General features: G+C 45.1%; 1 protein-coding gene across 1 annotated transcript; it reads left to right on the forward strand.

Moving 5' to 3' along the window:
- The first annotated feature begins 361 nt into the window (after positions 1-361).
- On the forward strand, positions 362-18,196 carry RTF1 (RTF1 homolog, Paf1/RNA polymerase II complex component). Its single transcript, XM_073566757.1, has 18 exons — positions 362-573; positions 5,652-5,762; positions 5,841-5,991; positions 6,483-6,687; positions 6,931-7,051; positions 7,446-7,557; positions 8,172-8,310; positions 8,561-8,738; positions 9,024-9,106; positions 9,193-9,280; positions 9,448-9,555; positions 10,180-10,257; positions 10,630-10,751; positions 10,931-10,988; positions 11,349-11,426; positions 11,656-11,751; positions 11,848-11,959; positions 17,468-18,196. The coding sequence occupies exons 1-18, from the start codon at positions 496-498 to the stop codon at positions 17,572-17,574; spliced, it is 2,025 nt and encodes a 674-aa protein (XP_073422858.1). The 5' UTR covers positions 362-495; the 3' UTR covers positions 17,575-18,196.
- The last annotated feature ends 345 nt before the right edge of the window (positions 18,197-18,541 follow it).

Raw genomic sequence — 18,541 nt, forward strand, 5'->3', positions numbered from 1 at the left:
AGATCCTCCATCTTTCTAAGGAGTTTTCAGATTTGGAACTGTTCTGCTCCAAAAACTTCTCATAACAATTTTAAACAGTGAGGGTGCTGAAGGTAATAGACAAAAACTCAGTAAAAGGCTAAACTCCGGTCCAACGTGTAATACCACTACCCATCCAGAAGACGGCAGCACGTTCGCGCCCGCTGAGGGGATCCATGTAGTCGCTCGATTGCTCTCGTCTTAGTGGCTCCACTAATAGCGATGATACAGTCGCTACATTCCGACAGGTACGGAAAACTGAGGACGGGTCACGTGTTTTCTCCCCATCTTTTTCGCAGGAGAGGACACGTGAGTCTTGCGTCACGCCCACGCTTGGATGCGTTTTTTTGTACGTACTGGCGTCACAATATCCAGAGGCGTGGTTAGAACGCTGAGGAATCGTACGCGTGCGCAGACGTGTTCTGAGTGCTGGTAGAGGTTCCGGCGCCGCGGCCGTGCTGCACACAAGCTGCAGTCATGGTGAAGAAGCGGAAGAACCGGATAGTGATCGACTCTGACTCAGATGATAGCGGCAGCGACGACAACCTGGACCAGGTGGGCGGCAGATGCTTTGTTATGGCTCGGGAGTGACTTGGGCCAAGTGCCCTTCTCCCGGGCCCGGGCTGCTGGCGCTCAGGAGCCTTTATGTGGTCGCCATGGGCTCTGTGGGAGGCTGTGACTGTGGACTCTGTGCACACGCCGCTGTAATGCCGCAGGAGTAATCAGCAGGGCTCTGCTAGCTCCTCCTGGCAGCGGTGGGATCACAGAGCCCCGGTTGGACTATAGCTGGGCACCGACTATTCCTTGTGCCCAAGTGACGCCGGGGGGGCATCTGTGGTCCATCACACCCGGGGCGCTGTGTATTGTACCACGTCTATGACTGCGGCCGCCCAGCCCTCGCCAGACTGCTGGCTGTTGTAGTGCTACACATGAGAGCGGAGACTTGATCTGCCCTCACATTGTCTCCATTCATGGGGATGGGAGGCTACCTGCCAGATGGCATGGGGCTGCCTTTCCTCTGCTGGGACCCTCTGCCGTGGGGGTAGGGGCTGCCTTTCCTCTGCTGGGACCCCCATGCCGTAGGGTTAGGGGCCACCTTTCCTCTGCTGGGACCCCCATGCCGTAGGGTTAGGGGCCACCTTTCCTCTGCTGGGACCCCCCTGCCGTGGGGTTAGGGGCCGCCTTCCCTCTGCTGGGACCCCCCTGCAGTGGGGTTAGGGGCCGCCTTCCCTCTGCTGGGACCCCCATGCCGTGAGGCTAGGGGCCACCTTTCCTCTGCTGGGACCCTCTGCCGTGGGGTTAGGAGCTGCCTTTCCTCTGCTGGGACCCTCTGCCGTGGGGGTAGGGGCTGCCTTCCCTCTACTGGGACCCCCATGCCGTGGGGGTAGGGGCTGCCTTTCCTCTGCTGGGACCCCCATGCCGTGGGGGTAGGGGCTGCCTTTCCTCTGCTGGGACCCCCATGCCGTGGGGGTAGGGGCTGCCTTTCCTCTGCTGGGACCCCCATGCCGTAGGGTTAGGGGCCACCTTTCCTCTGCTGGGACCCCTCTGCCGTGACGCTAGGGGCCACATTTCCTCTGCTGGGACCCTCTGCCATGGGGTTAGGAGCTGCCTTTCCTCTGCTGGGACCCTCTGCCATGGGGTTAGGAGCCGCCTTTCCTCTGCTGGGACCCCTCTGCCATGGGGTTAGGAGCCGCCTTTCCTCTGCTGGGACCCCTCTGCCGTGGGGCTAGGGGCCACCTTTCCTCTGCTGGGACCCTCTGCCGTGGGGTTAGGAGCCGCCTTTCCCCTGCTGGGACCCTCTGGCGTGGGGCTAGGGGCTGTCTTCTCTCTGTTGTAATCCTCTGCCGGAAGGCTGAGGGCTTCCTTGCCTCGTCTGGGACCCCCACAGTCCTAAGAACGAAGGTTCATTCATTCTGTCTGAGACCACTTGTGGTTGGCTGGTGGTCAGCACTCCCATTAATGACTGGTGTGAATGTGCAACCTCTGTTCCTAAGATTGGTGGGGTCCCAGCTGTTGGAAGTTATACCCAACACCGTGGCCAAGAGATGACTTCAAATTTAGGATGGGGGCGACTTTATCCAGGATGCAGATTGCTGTATGCTGCTGCTGGAATCACTGCTGTCTCATGAAAAGTGCAATGCAAATGGGGATGGTTTTCTTGGAGAAGGCTTTGCCATCCTCTATTGATCACTGGCTCTCACTTTTTAGAGACCTGTGGTTTTGAGGATGGATGGAAGCACTTTTATAGTATTTTCCCTTCTCCCGGGTAGCCAAGTTGCCGAGAGTGACCAGAAATGCCCCTTTACTGCAGTAAATATGTGAAAGGGGTGCGCTGCTACAACAGCTCTTCTCCTTCAGTCCCTGGATTAGTAAGGGTCCCAGAGATCATCCACCCCTCCCACTATAATGTTTATCAGTTAACAGCCTTCGGCTTGGTCTCGAGCCATGGTGACTTGATGGATGAACGATTTGTAGGAAATTCGGTCTTCTCTGTTATCATGATTGTGTCAAGCCATCGGATTGCTGGTCTTCCTTCTATTCTTCAGACCCTGGTGTCCTCCTGCTATAATAAAAGTGATCGTATTATCTACTTTCTAAAGGGCTCTTCCCATCAGTGACATTTAAAGGGGTTATCCACTGCCACTCACTCCTACATCAGAACAATCATGTTACAACACCACACATCTGCTAGAACTCATGCACGAATCACTGGTGTATGGGGTCCGTAACGTTCTCTGCACCCGTCACTTCTGTTCTGAAAGTGAGTGGTATCTGATACCCGCACACGATCAGTAAATCCTGCGGGTTGGCCTCTGTGTACTTGTGCAGCGTCCAGATGTTACAGCATAGTGGATGGGATCTGAAGAAATGCCATGCCCACTATGCGTCCACAGACGCCCACGGCTCACCCGCTGGGATGGACATGCGGCGCGTCTTTCCAGACTGCAGCATGTCTATCGTGAGGAGACGTGAGCCTCCACAAGATGAATTTCACCCATGCAATGCATCGGACGCAGTGAGTCCACACTGTCCGATGAACACATGCGTTCAATAGCTGGCAGCGCCTTGAACACAGTGGACATGCGCCGTCTCCAAAGCGCTGCCAATTCCTGACCGTGTTCACTTACCCCAAAGGGGTCTAATGACTGATACCCCTAACTTCCCAATAAAGTGCTGTTTCTGAACAGAGCGGTCCTGAATATTAACATCGCCACTTTGTTCTGACAGTAAGGATGAGTTTGCAGTGGTCGGAAGGCTACCTGGCGGCAATCCTGCACTAGTAATATTGAAAGGGGTGATAATCTGCAACAGAAACTGATGTAATGTGGCATTATAAAATCCTCACCACGGTCAATTCTGATGCGGAAAAATTCTGCAGCGTGTGGATCAGATCTGATTCCTTAATGGTACTGTAATGTGCTGGCGAATTTGCTGGTACATTTTCTGCTCCTCTTTCCCATGTAGATGTACACTACAGCATTAAGTTAGGGTATCTAAAGGGGACCCCAGCGTGAGAATATACTGTCATTGCTCTTGGGTGGATGATCCCTTTTAAAGGGTTATTTTTACCTGGGACATATGTGGCACATCAATAAGATGTCCCGTAAATGGCTGATGGTGTTGTGCCCTTATCTACCTTGTGTAGAGCGCCCCTTTGCTCTCTGTTGTAGAGAGGTGGCCGTATGTGACCAGATCTCTCTCAAATTGCTGATATTAACTTGCTGAGAATTGGCAGGCAAGCACTCAAGGCGTTTTTTGTAGCTCCCCTAAAAAATAAGAATTGAAAGATCTATGCATTCATGTCCACCTCTTGTCTTTGGGGGGGGGGGGGGCCTGGCCTAGAAGTTTATGGAACAACCTTGAGGACCCCACACTGGTCATGCATTGATTGAATGGGTCTATCTGCAGTGGTCCCGGAGGTCCTATTCTCGCTGGTTAAACATTGAGGGCTTGGGACCCCTTAAAGTCATCAATCAGGAGTAGCTGCTCCCAGTTTCCTGCCTGCCGGGGCCGGTACGCTTCTGATGATTGACAGTTCAGACTAGTGTCTTCATTGTTAGGTTTGTCTGAACTGTGCCCTCTCTAATGCTGCAATCAGGGAAGCACTGAAGCTGGCCCCATCCAGAGGTGGCTAATAAGCTAGGCAATGAGGAGCAAACAATAACATTAAGTTCACACTGGACTTTTTTTGGCAGCGTTTTTTTTTTTTCCTGCAGGAATTTTGTTCAATTCAATGGGTAAAAAATGTTGAAAGTAGTGATATTCTCTGTCCAAAAAGCATGCAAAGCACCAAATCCTGATAGCAAAAAACCAATATGTGTGCATGAGATATATGAAATCTCATACATAACTTGTACTGTAAAACGCAGCTCAAAATTGGCATAAAAAAGCCGAAAAATCGCCTAGTGTTGACTTAGCCTACAAATGACTCTGTAATTGAACGAAGGGGGGGGGGGGGGGGTTTATTAAATTGCAAAGTTTGCAAAGCATTTACTTTGTAACTGTACGCCCTAATGAGGATGAAGGAACGCCTATAATGGTTATGACATCTGCATCAGATTGCTTCAAATCTGTTGCAGATTTCAGTAGTGTGAAATCTGCCGCCTCCCTGCAGCAAAATCTGCAATAAAATCACATGCCAATTTCATTACACTTTTTTGGTGCAAACTTAATCGAATATTTGATGTGTGAATGTAACCTACAGTCTAAGAGTAAGGCTGTACATGTTATAGGGGATTTTATAGTGATGGCATATTTCTAGGGGTGCTCAGACCTCTGATCTGGAAAGGGGCTGCTGTTGTAGTGTGGTGCTGCATATAGTAGGTGGCAGGGAGGTGCTGCCGTGCACATACTTTCACATTTTTCCATTTGAGATCTCAGAAATGGGCCTCTTTCCCAGCATAAAGTGATGGCGTGTCCTAGTAGTGCACCATTTTGTCCTGAAGGGCGGCAGTGTTTTCTGGATATTTCTCAAATGTGAGCCAGCCCTGCCCCATCTAATAGACGCTGCTACTCAATAGCTCATTCTTCAGAGAGTTAACTGCTGACTCCCAAAATGAAGAGGAGTGGTGTGAGATACCATAATCATCCATATGACCGTGGACAATGTCCTACTAAACCACCACAGATCCTAAGAGCCGTAGCAAAGTCCCCTCTGAATGGAGCAGAGGTCGAGCTTGACTGGGACTGCTGGAGTGAGCCGATCACTGTAACTTACCTACTTGGTACAGATCCCTTTATGCCCAATCTGTCCTTACACCACCAATGTTCACCCAAGACGATATATTTTTCATTAAAAAGTTTTGTTCGCCTAGGAAACCCTTGGCAATATGGGATATACATGGGTATCGTATATGAATTTCCTAGCCATATTATAGGTCCCGATTGCCGGCGGCAGTGCCAGGTATTGACATGCGAGGCTCGTGACATGCAGGAGGACGGACAGCACTGCTGATTTTATGTATTTCTCAAGTTTTATGTCTCTGTTTTGTCAAATATTAAAATATCTAAAAAATGAAAGTAATGGTGAAATTGCTGGGATATTGGATTTATGTAATTTCTGGCGTTATTGTTCCTTTAAATAATTCCCTCTCTCCCTCCACAAAAAACAAATTGTTATTTTTGCCTCCTAGGAGTTGTTGTCCCTCGCTAAGCGGAAGAGAAGTGACTCCGAAGAGAAGGAACAGCCAGTGAGCAAACCTGCCGCAACCTCTGACTCTGAAACCTCTGACAGTGACGATGAAGTGAGGAGCTATACCTTTTTATTCTTTATGGGGGCAGCATAACTAAAAAATCTGACTTTTCATTTCTGCTTCTTATAGTGGACTGTCGGAGGAGTGAAAAATAAGAAAAAGGGAAAACCTGGAAAAGGACTTGACAAGAAAGCGTCCATGAAAAAGACGACTAACAAAGGCGCCTCCTCAGGGAGCTCCGGAAAGGACAGCTCGGGGGAGAGCTCTGCACCTGAAGAAGGTGAGTAGTAATCTTCATAAGGGGGTATAAATCTGTGGGAATGGTTGCATTTTTAACATCATACTGATTTTTGCACTTTTAAAAAGGTTGTCCAGGACTCAACGATTGATCTTTCTGTAGAATAGATTGGTGGAGGTCAGAAACCCTCACTGACCGGCGGTATGCACAACAGGACAGGGGGCTTTCACAGCTCAATGTATTGTTCAGTGGTCACTGACAAGTAGACAGTCTATAGGTCTTTTGTCCTACACAACCCCTTTATGAAGGTTTGTAGAATCACATCGATGGCTTATCATTGGGGTATGTCAGAAGTGTATGATTGTGGTCCGACCACAATCAGGAGAGTGAAGGGGTCACTTGCGTTAGGTTGAGCCCATATCCCCAAGGACTGCACATCAGTAGAATCCCCTTTTAAGATGTCCTTTAATAAATATGACGTGTGTCTAAGGTAATTAAAGTTCTTCTATATTTTGTGAAATCCTTGTTTCCAGGTGAAGTTTCGGACTCCGATAGTAACAGTTCTTCCTCAAGCTCGGATTCAGACTCCTCTTCAGAGGAAGAGGAGTTCTGTGATGGATATGGGGATGATCTTATGGGCGATGACGAGGACAGAGCACGGCTGGAGCAGATGACAGAGAAGGAACGAGAACAAGAGTTATTTAACCGGATTGAAAAACGAGAAGTGCTTAAAAGACGGTACGCTCGCTATTATCCTTATATGTACAGGGGTGAGGAGGATGGAGCGGGGATGGGTCTACTCATGCTGCTTCATTCATTGGATGCTAAGCTGATAAAGGAAGCGGAGAACATCGCTTTACAATGTCCAATGGTGCATAGGTTGGTCCCCCTCCTAGATGTCAGTCTCCTAGCAGGGCCTATGGACGGACAAGAAGTCACTCTTGTAATTTTTCATGCTAAAAATTTTCATCTATGTTATAGGTTTGAGATTAAAAAGAAACTGAAAACTGCAAAGCGCAAGGAGAAGAAAGAGAAAAAGAAGAAGCACGATGAAGAGCAAGAAAAGAAAAAGCAAACGCAGATCTTGGAAGCTCAGGCTCAGGTACAAAGCTGATATCCACAGGACGTGAAAGTGTCGTCATCTAGTTAATTGCGGCCTGCCGAATACTAATGGTGTGTAATATGCATATTGTTAAGATTGAGATCTGCTAGCCACTGTTAGCTGTGATCACAGTTTGTACACTTGTCACTGACTGACTAGATTCTTATCCGCTTCTCTCAGTAGAGCATTGAGACGTGAAAGAGAATCTAGTCGGGAAGAGACTGAAAGTAAATACTTTTGGGACCTAATTGGCTAGGAGTGCTGAATCCTAGCAGTCTGTATATTACACACTTTTAATATTTAGCAATGCCAAACGTTTACCTTGAGATAGAAAAACTTTTTGCATTTGAAATTAAAATTCCTTCTGTAATTTTTTTTTTTAATTATAATGAAGGTTACGTCTCATAATAAGGAGAGACGCTCCAAGAGAGATGAGAAATTGGACAAGAAGTCCCAAGCTATGGAGGAACTGCGAGCAGAGAGAGAAAAGAGAAAGAACAAGACTGGTATGACGTTCCTCATATGACCACAGGGGTGTGTGTCGCACAAAAAAATTATTGGTGTCCGTTGGGAGTTGTAGTGGATGATAGGCCGTATGGTGGCTCAGTGGATAGTACAGTTACTTTGCACTCATTGGACTGAAGCGGACAAACGCCAAAATCCTCATGGAGTTTCTATGTTGTCCCAGTGTCTGCATGGGTTTTCTGTGGTGGTTTCCACCGTGCGTCCCGCCGCTCTACCAATTTATAATCCAATTTCTGTGGATAGGTGAGAACTGTTAGTTTGGAGTGAGGTCGACCACTGAGGCCCACACTGGTCAGCAGAATGGGAATCCTGATTCCACTACAAGAATAGGAGTGGTGGTCTTGAATGTGCCGTATGATGTACTTATTACAGACTACTGGACTGTGGCTTTATATGACCATCACTAGCAGTCGCATAGTGTGAATGGAGCTCATTTGCTTTACCACCGGTCCATTCATATCTGATTTTGGACTGCTAGTTTTAGCCATCGCTGAAGGTCTCAGCGGTTGCACCACCTCCAGTCAACCAACCACTGAGATGGTAGCAATATTTAGTATAATGTTTGACTAAATTCCTTTTTTTCTCTTTTCTAAAGCTGAGCTTATTGCTCGTAAGCAGCCTCTAAAGACTAGCGAAGTTTACTCCGATGATGAAGAGGAGGAGGAAGATGAGAAGTCTAGTGAGAAGAGCGACCGCTCCTCTAGATCGTCTTCCTCTTCTGAAGATGAAATGGAGTAAGTTTTCCATTGCTGCCATGAATAAATGATGATTATTACACAATCGAGCTGCGAATCAGGGAGCAATATTCTCACTCCAATAATTTGAAGGACAGGGTTCTTGGGTGGGTAATGGTGTTGTATAACTTTACCATATAGGATGCTGTACTAAGTGTAAGGACGTGGTGGTCTCCATGAGTATGGCTCTGAGTATTTTCATAGAAATAAGATCTACATGAAAATTGTATAAAATAAAATTTTATTACAGAACCGAAGAAATTCCACCAAAATCTTTGCCTGTTTCCTTACCGGAAGAACTGAATAAAGTCCGCCTGTCGCGCCATAAATTGGAACGTTGGTGCCACATGCCCTTTTTCGCCAAGACCGTGTCTGGATGCTTCGTACGGATCGGAATCGGCAACCACAACAGCAAACCTGTGTACAGGGTAAGCCGTGTGTCCAGGCACTGGAAGTCACCATGTTTAAGGCAGGGGAATAAATAAAAGTTATACATTAACCCCCTCCACCTTATCCTCCTTTGCCATGGAGCCATAAATCGATCAGGTATCGAGAGCCCAGTGAGCCAGTCCAAGCCCCTCTTATGTCATCTTTACCATGTGCTCCCTTTAGAGTATTTGTGCAGCAGTGTTAATGCCGATGACTGGTGAGAGAGCTCACACAGGGCACCTGTTCTGCACAGTTTTTATATGTGCAAGGTCTTTCTTTCACAGGTGGCCGAAATCACTGGTGTAGTGGAAACGGCAAAAGTTTACCAACTGGGCAGCACGAGGACAAACAAAGGTTTGCAGCTCAGGTAATACCCCTCTGGACATGGTGCCTGTAACAATGATTATCTCCTATCATATTTGTGACATACTTCTGCTTCCTTTTTTCTTTAAGACATGGGAATGACCAGAGAGTATTTCGCCTAGAGTTTGTGTCCAACCAGGAGTTCACAGAAAGTGAATTCATGAAATGGAAGGAAGCTGTGAGTATTGCCTTTTTCTTTACCAAATGTGTATTCTGTAATTTAAGAGGTTTATTCCATTCTGTTATTTCTGTTAACACCATAACACAGCACAGTCTGTTCCAATAAGTTGTCATTTGTTTTTTATGTTTTTAGTTTTTTTTAAAAACCCTCTTTCTGGTCTGTAGATGTTCTCAGCGAGCATGCAGCTCCCCACACTGGACGAGATTAACAAAAAAGAAGTAACTATTAAAGAGGCCATGAACTATAAGTTCAACGACCAGGACATCGAGGACGTAAGTAGTCTGTACTTGTACTACGCAGATGTCGATCCCTGATCCAGACCCTCTCTCTTTCCACCCAAAACTTTGCTAGGGAACTCCGTGACTCTGAGCATGTGCAGTGTGACTTGAATGCCCTGTTATGTAGGTAGAGGTCCACTGCGCATGGGCAAATTCACGACGTTCACTAATTAGTGTTTAGGTGTTTATCCAGCGGTCAGGTTCCCTTCATAAGAGCACTACGGTGAGCAGTGTTATGCCCCCTGTGTGTTAGATATCTTGTACGAAAGTGTAGTCGGGTATAGCCGGTCACTGTCTTCTCCCAATTTCATCCCCACACCGGTCCACTGCCTGCCGGATCACTTAGTGATTACTTTGTGGAGCGGAGGTCACGTTTTGAATATTCTCTCTGTAAGTCTATGGCTAGAAAACCTCTACAGGAATAGGAGCTATTTTAATTAATGCTAAATTTATACAAGTCTCGTGATTATATGAGGTTTAGTGTAGTCAATAATAAGAGTCAGTGCTCCCAACACTTGTGAAATGTTTGCAATGTTTTCCACCTGTCACGCAAAAAGTCTTTTACTGGATCATCTTATTTATGGCTCACCACCGCTGCTGTTCTCAAACCTGTTGCAGATTGTAAAAGAAAAGGAACGGTTTAGGAAAGCTCCCCCTAATTATGCTATGAAGAAAACCCAGCTCCTGAAAGATAAGGTATAACCATCACTTACTGATTAGACTTCCTAAAATAAAGCCACGTGTTTTTTTTGTTTTGTCTTTTTTTTCTTAAGAACAATGGGTATTTCCAGAAGTCTCTTGCATTACATGTAGCAAACAATGAAACTGCCTGGATTATTATCCTGAAGCTCTGATCTATCTTTCCCTGAAATATAGTCTATGCTGATTTACGACCACATCAAAGTTCAGCTTTGCTTCAATAGTCTGCCCTGTACTGTGATGCATAGAGGCTGCAGAAGCCAAAAGATCCAATACTTGTAATTTAATTCTTATTCCCAAAAAATACATTTAATAATATAAAAAATAACCCCAAGACCTAGCTGGCTTTACTAATTGACATTGTTTTAGGCCATGGCCGAGGAGGCAGGAGAACAGGATCGGGCTAAAAGGATCCAAGACGAGCTGAATGAATTGGAGGAAAGGGCTGAAGCTCTTGATCGTCAACGGACGAAGAATATTTCTGCCATTAGGTGAGGATGAGTAATGGTCACTTCATTGGGTTGTATTTATCAAAACTGTGTGACAGAAGATGAATGTCCCAACTAGTTATCACATTCAATCACGCGAAGAAAACGCAAATATTCTTTACAAATTGATTTTGTAGTTTTGTCACATATTTAGTATGTCTTCACTTTCCTGTCAATTGCAGCTACATTAATCAGAGGAACCGAGAGTGGAACATCGTGGAATCTGAGAAGGCCTTAGTGGTGAGTTCGCATTAGACTTGTAATTGCTAACATTATCTTGTATAACATCTGCTGCCAGTCACGGTTCTAGCTCTAAATACATATGTCTCCTATCCTCAGGGTGATTGTTGGATGTCTGACTGTTGGGATTTCCTCAGCCCTGACAATGGGAGATGACTGGTTTTGCATGTCCACTTTTCCCTGTCTGTGTATTGAGTCCTGTAGCAGCTGCGGGTCTTATGATCTGTACTGAGCAATCTAGTCATATATAAAGCTGTTGAGTTCAGATCAAAAGACCTAGTGATGGTAGAAGGCAGTGAGACTTGGAGGTGTGAATTCAGGCTTAGTGTTGTAGTTCGCTGACGGTACCTTCTTTTGTAGGCAGAGTCTCAGAGCATGAAGCAGCAGCAGATGGATCCCTTCACCAGGAGACAATGCAAACCTACGATGGTATCCAATGTAAGTGATTCTACTTATTCCCCCTCTTCAGTATCATTATAGGATACCAGTGACCTTTCAGGACATTACCCCTAGATAGTCATTGGTAATCTGATTGTTTGAAACCTGTAATGAGATTTGGGGTAAACGTCTCATTTTAGCCTTCTTGACTAGTTATATGATGGGGAATGAAAGGGCAAAGACCCAAAAAGGGGAAAAAATGATTAACCTGTCTCCTTTGAATTCCCAGTCCAGGGACCCTGCAGTACAGGCTGCTATTATTGCGCAGTTGAATGCCAAGTATGGATCAACGGGAAACCCAGAACCTGCTAAAGATAATGCAACAGTAAGAGCCCACCCCATGTCTGCTATCCAGCAGAGCTCAGGTCCACCTGGGTGAGATCTTTATTCACTGTAATCCAAATTCATCTTTATCTTCCAGAATCAAAGCAAAGATAAAGACGGCAACACAAAGTCAACCAGCGACCTGTCAGAGGACCTATTTAAAGTGCATGACTTTGATGTGAAAATTGACTTACAAGTCCCCAGTTCAGGTAAATGAAAACCATCTTCAAAGATGTTCATCCAACAAATATGAAATGTGTATATGGAGATATATATTTACTGTAAGGGATTATTCCCAGTTTAATAAATGAATATTGTTGGATAGAGCTCGTAAATGCAAGCACTTCACGAGCAGTGACACAGCGTATGCATCATGAAAGTCGGTGCCATTCCGACCAACGACGCATACCCTGTGTCATGACTTCAAAGCCCCCCTGCGGGTCACTCGACCCGCAGATACAGGGGGCTTCGCCCTCACATGGCTACGATCGCTCTGATTGGCTGTTTCACTTTCAACAGCCAATCAGAGCGATAGTAATATTTAATCAATGAAAATTGATGAAATATTACAATCCAGCCATGTCCGACGCTGCTGTAGCATCGGACATGGCTGGTGACACCGATTCGACCCCGCCTTCCCTCCGCTTCCCCCCACCTTTCACCTTCCGATCGCACCCCCCCCCCCCCCCCCCCCCCCGGTACTCATCGAGTGCAGCTATGGCTCCCGGTGTCCCGCGGTCCCGGACCATGGGCGCCGCCATATTGGAAAATGGCGGGCGCATGCACAGTGCGCCCGCCTGCTGCAATTTCCTTTCATTCATTTTGATCACTGTGGTAAACTCTCACAGTGATCAAAATAGAATGAAAGTAAATAAACCCCCTGATTTTCACCCCCATAGGCAGGAACAACTAATAAAATAAAGAAATTTGTATTATTTTTCCATTAGGGTTGGAAAGAGGGTTAGGGTTGGAAAGAGGGTTAGGGTTGGAAAGAGGGTTAGGGTTGGAATTAGAGTTAGAATTTGGGTTAGGGGTGTGTTGGGGTTAGGGCTGTGGTTAGGCATGTGTTGGGGTTAGGGTTAAAGTTAGAATTGAGGGGTTTCCACTGTTTAGGCACATCACGGGGGTCTCCAAACGCGACATGGTGCAACCATTGATTCCAGCCAATTTTGCGTTCAAAAAGTCAAACGGTGCTCCCTCCCTTCCAAGCCCCGACGTGTGCCCAAACAGTGGTTTACCCCAACATATGGGGTATCAGCGTACTCAGGAAAAATTGCACATCAACTTTGGGGGTCTAATTTCTACTGGTATCCTTGGGAAAATGCTGGCCGGTGAAAACGAAAGACTGTATCTGATTGGCTGACACACCTGGTGGCGTGGGCAGCCCGAAGGATCTGTCAGCCGGCCTGAACAGAGAGCAAATCTGATTGGAGAATCGTTGGGGGGGGCGTTTCCCGGCCGGGAGAGGGAGCTCCGATAGGCGAGAAAAAAGGAACTGAAAACACACGCGCAAAGCGGGGGACGTGGCCTGGCCAGAGCAGACACTCTCTGACCCAGTGAGGCCTCCTATTGGCCCAGAGAGAGTCTGAAATTCAAGCGCTCGGTAGAGAATGGCCAGGGAAACCAGAGAGGGGGCGCGGCCAGGGATGAAAGGGGGATGCCTGGGACCGGACTCGGGGAAATCGGCCGCGGCTGCAATAAAATAGTGCTTAAAGCCGCCCTGTCCCCTGTTAAGATTGTCTTAGAAAAATTAAACATTTGGGGCTAAAACAACATTTTAGTGGTAAAAATGTTTTAGTTTTTCCTTGCTCAATGTTAAAAAAAAATAAAATAAAAAATAAAAAAAATTCTGTAGTGTCAATATGATCACTGCACCCCTTGAGGCTATGTACCCAGGTACGCAGAAAATTCCTGACTGAAAACCGGACTCCTTCCCAGAAAATGTGCATTTTCCGTGTGGTTTTTTTATGCATTTTTCTTCCGGAGCGACCCCAGTCTCGTAGAAAATAGAAATGTGGATTTTTCCACGAAATTAATGAGCATGCTGTGTTTTTTACCGCGATGCTTTTTTTCGCGAAAAAAACATCAATATGCACAAAGTGCAGAATTCATTAAAATGAATGGGATGCTTCTTTTAAGCGTTTTTTTAAGCGATTTTGCCAGTAAAAACGCTTAAAAGCGGAAAAACGCTTACGTGTGCACACCCTGATGAATAAATTGGGCGGGGGGTTGTAGTTTGTAAAATTAGGTCATATATGGGGGTTTCTGCTGTTCTATCACCTCAGGGCCTCTGCCAATGTGACATGGCACTCTCAAACCATTCAAGCAAACTTTGAACTCCAATATGACACTTCTTCCCTTATGAGCTGAGCACTGTGCCTCAAATGAAGTTTTCGGCCACATATTGGGTATTGGCGTTCTCAGGAGAAATTGCACACAGTTATACCTTTCATTTTCTTCTATTGTCCCTTTTTGAAAATTAAAAACTTGAGACCAGAGCAACTTTTTTTTTTTTGTTTAAACAATGGTAATTTTCCATTTACTCACCCCAATGTCATACAATTCTATGAAATGACTGAGAAATAAAATTGCTCACTACATCCCTAGATGAATTCCTCAAGGTGGAGTTTCCAAAATGGTCACTTGTTGAGGTTTCCACTGTTACGGCAAATCAGGTGCTCTGCCAATGCGACATGGCATCTACTATCTATTCCAGCCAAAATTGCGCTCCAACATTCAGTTGGTGCACCTTTTGTTTCCGAGTCCTGCCGTGCACACAAACAGTAGTTTCCCCCCACCTATGTTGTATCGTTGTTTTCAGGAGAAATTGCACAGCGTATCATGTGGTCATTTTCTTTTGCTACCTTTTATGAAAATGAAAAATTTGAGGCAAAAGGTACATGGTTTGTGTGAAAAATGTATTTTTTTCTTTTTCACTGCTCTACGTTATAAAATTCTGTGATGCACTTGTGGGTTCACGGTGGGCTCACTGCACCTCTAGATACGTTGCCTGAGGGGTCTAGTGTCTAAAATGAGGTCACTTGTGGGGGTTTACAGAGGGGCTCTGCAAACGCTACATGGTGTCCACTAATTAGTCAAGCTAAGAGAGTGGTAAAGTTAATGGTGTCATTCAACAGTACAACTAAAGCCATCACATGGCTATGTAGATGGAGGGAAAAAAAAAGTTTTGGCTCTTGGAAAAAGTTGAAGGTTGAAGGTGTTAATATTACAATTTATTGAGGTTACCAATGACTTCAGCAGAGAGTGTCCGATCCACCGGTGGTGGTCTTTCCTGCTGCTGTTTACTACCCTCCCCAAAATAATAATCTGAAACTTAAAGGGGTAGTTCACCTTTTGGGGACATTTTGTTAGAAAAAAAAGTTCATTGCAAAGATCATTTTTGCAATTGGGTTTCATTAGAAAGTTTGTAATGTTTGCCTTTTTAAAGGTTTTGGCTTCGTTTCCCTGCACATTCAACATTAAGGTAATCTGTTGTCATAAATCAGTTGTAAGGAGCTCCATGCTACAAACCCAGAACCTTAGAATGAGCTCACTGATGGAGTCTTAGTTAACTCATTCTCCATCTAGCAATCACGTGCAAATGGTAGATGTTATTTTTTAATGAAACCAATTTCCGATAATGATTTAAGTAATAAGAAAACAATACTTAATCCCCAACTGTTACAAAAGTACCTGTAGTGAAATATGTACAGTATGTGTGTGTGTATGTGTGTGTGTGTATATGTGTATGTATGTGTGTATATATATATATATATATATATATATAAAATTAAAAATTAGCATCTGTCCTTAGACTTTCAGCTTTCACAAATGTGATAGCATATGTTATCCAGAGAAAGGAAGTCTCCTGTTTCCAGTCTCTCCAGGGGGCCTTGCCAAGAACACACAAAGTGTAAACATTTCACACCACCTGACTCTTCTAAGGGAGACGCCAATTGCAGCTTGACACTATCTGTCTACGAGAAAGATCACACAAATAGTGCTCAGAGGAAAATATTGTATTCATGGTTAAATAGCCATAATCTAGTCACAAATCAAGAATTAGAATATTAACATGAGAGGCTGGTCTAGAAATCCAATCTCCCAGTTAATCTATAAATTAGGCCTGTACACGTAAAAACCTGCTCAAAGTGAGGCTGGGTTCACACGTGGCGTTTTTTACCACACGATTTTGCCGCGAAAACGCAAAAAATAAGCATCCTATGCATTCCTATGGCATTCCGCAATGCTGTGCTAATGCAGCGCTTCGCGGTGAAAAACGCAGCATGCTCATTAATTTGCGGAATCGCGGCGATCCCGCACCCATAGGAATGCGTTGTTCTGCTTACTTTCCGCATGTGGCTGTGCACACCATGCGAAAAGTAAGCAGAACAATTGCGAATGGTACCCACGGTCCGGAGGAGAGGAGACTGTCCTCCGGGCTTTGGGCACCATATCCCTGTAAAAAATAGAATTTAAAATAAAAAATATTGTTATTCTCGCCTTCCGATGTCCTGCGCAGTCTTCCCGCCTCTCTCCACGCTCCCAGTAAGCCTTTGCAAGCGATGATGTCCGTTCTCGCGGGATCGCGAAGTCTCGCGGTCATTCGCACGACGTCATCGCGAATTACCGCGAGACATTGCGATCCCGCGAGGACGGACATCATCGCTTGCAAAGGCTTACTGGGAGCGTGGAGAGAGGCGGGAAGACTGCGCGGGACATCGGAAGGCGAGAATAACAATATTTTTTTAATTATTATTTACATTCTATCTTTTACTACTGATGCCGCATAGGCGGCCTCAATAGTAAAAAGTTGGTCACACTCGTCAAACACTGTTTGGCGAGTGTGACCAACCTGTTAATCAGTTCTCCAAGCGATGCTACAGATCGCTTGGAAAATGCTAGCAATTCTGCAAGCTAATTACGCTTGCAAATTGCTAGTTTTTCCACGGGAAAATCGCGGGAATTTAAAATTTGATTTTCCCGCGGAATGGAATTCCGGAATTCTCGCGGTAATTTCCGCAAGAGTTCCGCTACGTGTGAACCCAGCCTGAGGGGCAGCCTAGCTGTTTTACTCAATTTCATATTCCCCCCTCCCTTGGGGACAGAATGCCAGAATGCAAAGTTCAATATTTCTGTAAGTTTTCTCCCTTTTATGTTATCACTGTTCTTGCATATTTATCTCACTTTTTATTTTCATTTTTATATCCTTTTTATTGTAAGCACTGTACCTTTTGTATTAAAGCTTGAAACTTTAAGTCTGAACATTGTTGCTCTAGTCTAAAGAATCCATAGCCTTAGAGTGTGTGCTCCTGGTGTTTGGCACATAGTAGTAGTATTTCCGGGACTCATCACCCATGTGTTCGGTGCGTGGGGTGTGCAGTCTGTGTCAGTCTGTGTCGGGGTGTGATTTATAATCCCACTGCAGCATAGGACAGAGGTTAAATGCTGGACTGAGTGAGAGGAGACAGATTAACCCTTGCAGGCGCATCCCCATGTGTTGAGAAGCGGGTACGTGACAAAATGGTGGCAGTGGTGGGGTATATGAATATATCCCCCTTGTAATGACAAATTGGCAACGGTGGGATACAAATATGTCCCCCTTGTAATTCGTGACAATACCCTTGTTAATCCTTTTTAATATTGTATTTAAATGAGCTAGAAAATAAATTCTCTAATATCTAATCATATTACTTTTTTTTTTTTTTTTTTTGTAGAATCCAAGTCTCTCGCTATCTCTTCGAAAGCTCCCGCTGCTAAGGACGGAGCACCCCGTAGATCATTGAACTTAGAGGACTACAAGAAAAGAAGAGGACTTATCTGAGAGAATTTGGCCGCTGCTCCAGTCCTTGCATGTTGCCATCGTGTTCCATCAGGTTTTGTTTTTTTTCTTTGGGTTTTTTTCCATCTTCTATCTGTCTTCACCAGACTGGAGCAGCGGACTGAAGAGAAGACTGTACAACCCGAAAATCAAATTGTAAATAAACTGTATATATTTTACACCATGTCTTTTCTTCTTCTGCCCCTCTTTGGATTGTGGATTTGTGAGTTTTCTCCTATAATTTGTTTTTTTTCTAAAACCTGGTCTTTTTCGCTCCAGTATTACAAGGTATTTTAGCAATCCAGTGTGCAAAAAAAACCAAAAAAAACCTAAACCCCCCCCCCACACCGGACTGTGTAAGCACCCTATGGGTTTCCACACAAGATGAGCTGGTTTCATGTTTTACCAGTACCCTGCACTTTCTCATAAGGAAAGATTTCAGAAGAACATGGCACTGCATTTTTTTGTTACAAAAGGAAGTTTTGTTTTTTTCCCCCCCATCTTTATAAATATATATTTTTATTTTTTTTCAGCTGCAATCCATGATGTTTATGGCTGTTTAAACTTCTATTAGCTGTAAATACCTACAACTGAAAGGAAAATCCCATTAAATGAATGTTCTTAAGATCGTGTGTTTTTTCTCTATTTGTATATTTGGGGCAGGTGCCGGCTGCTTCAGTATACCGTATATTTGTTGTCTGTGCAGGGTTTTTCATGAGTAGCTCCTATGTGGACGATATGCAGAAGTGGCCGCAGCACTCGTCAAGCAAGCGGATTGCTGGGGCTTTGTCTCGGCATATTCTAAAGATACCCCATTCTGTTTCTGAACCTGGACCCCCATAATAACTTCCCAGCATTCCTGTTTTTTTCCATTGAAAGGTTAAAAATTAGTAAAGGCTGAATATCACACCATAAAGGACAAAAACCCTTCTGATAAATGCTTTGTAGGCTAGCTATAAGTATGAGTGGT

Source organism: Dendrobates tinctorius, unplaced genomic scaffold (assembly GCF_039654945.1).
Source record: "Dendrobates tinctorius isolate UK_male_01 unplaced genomic scaffold, ASM3965494v1 ptg000019l, whole genome shotgun sequence".
In the NCBI taxonomy this organism is placed as follows: domain Eukaryota; kingdom Metazoa; phylum Chordata; class Amphibia; order Anura; family Dendrobatidae; genus Dendrobates; species Dendrobates tinctorius.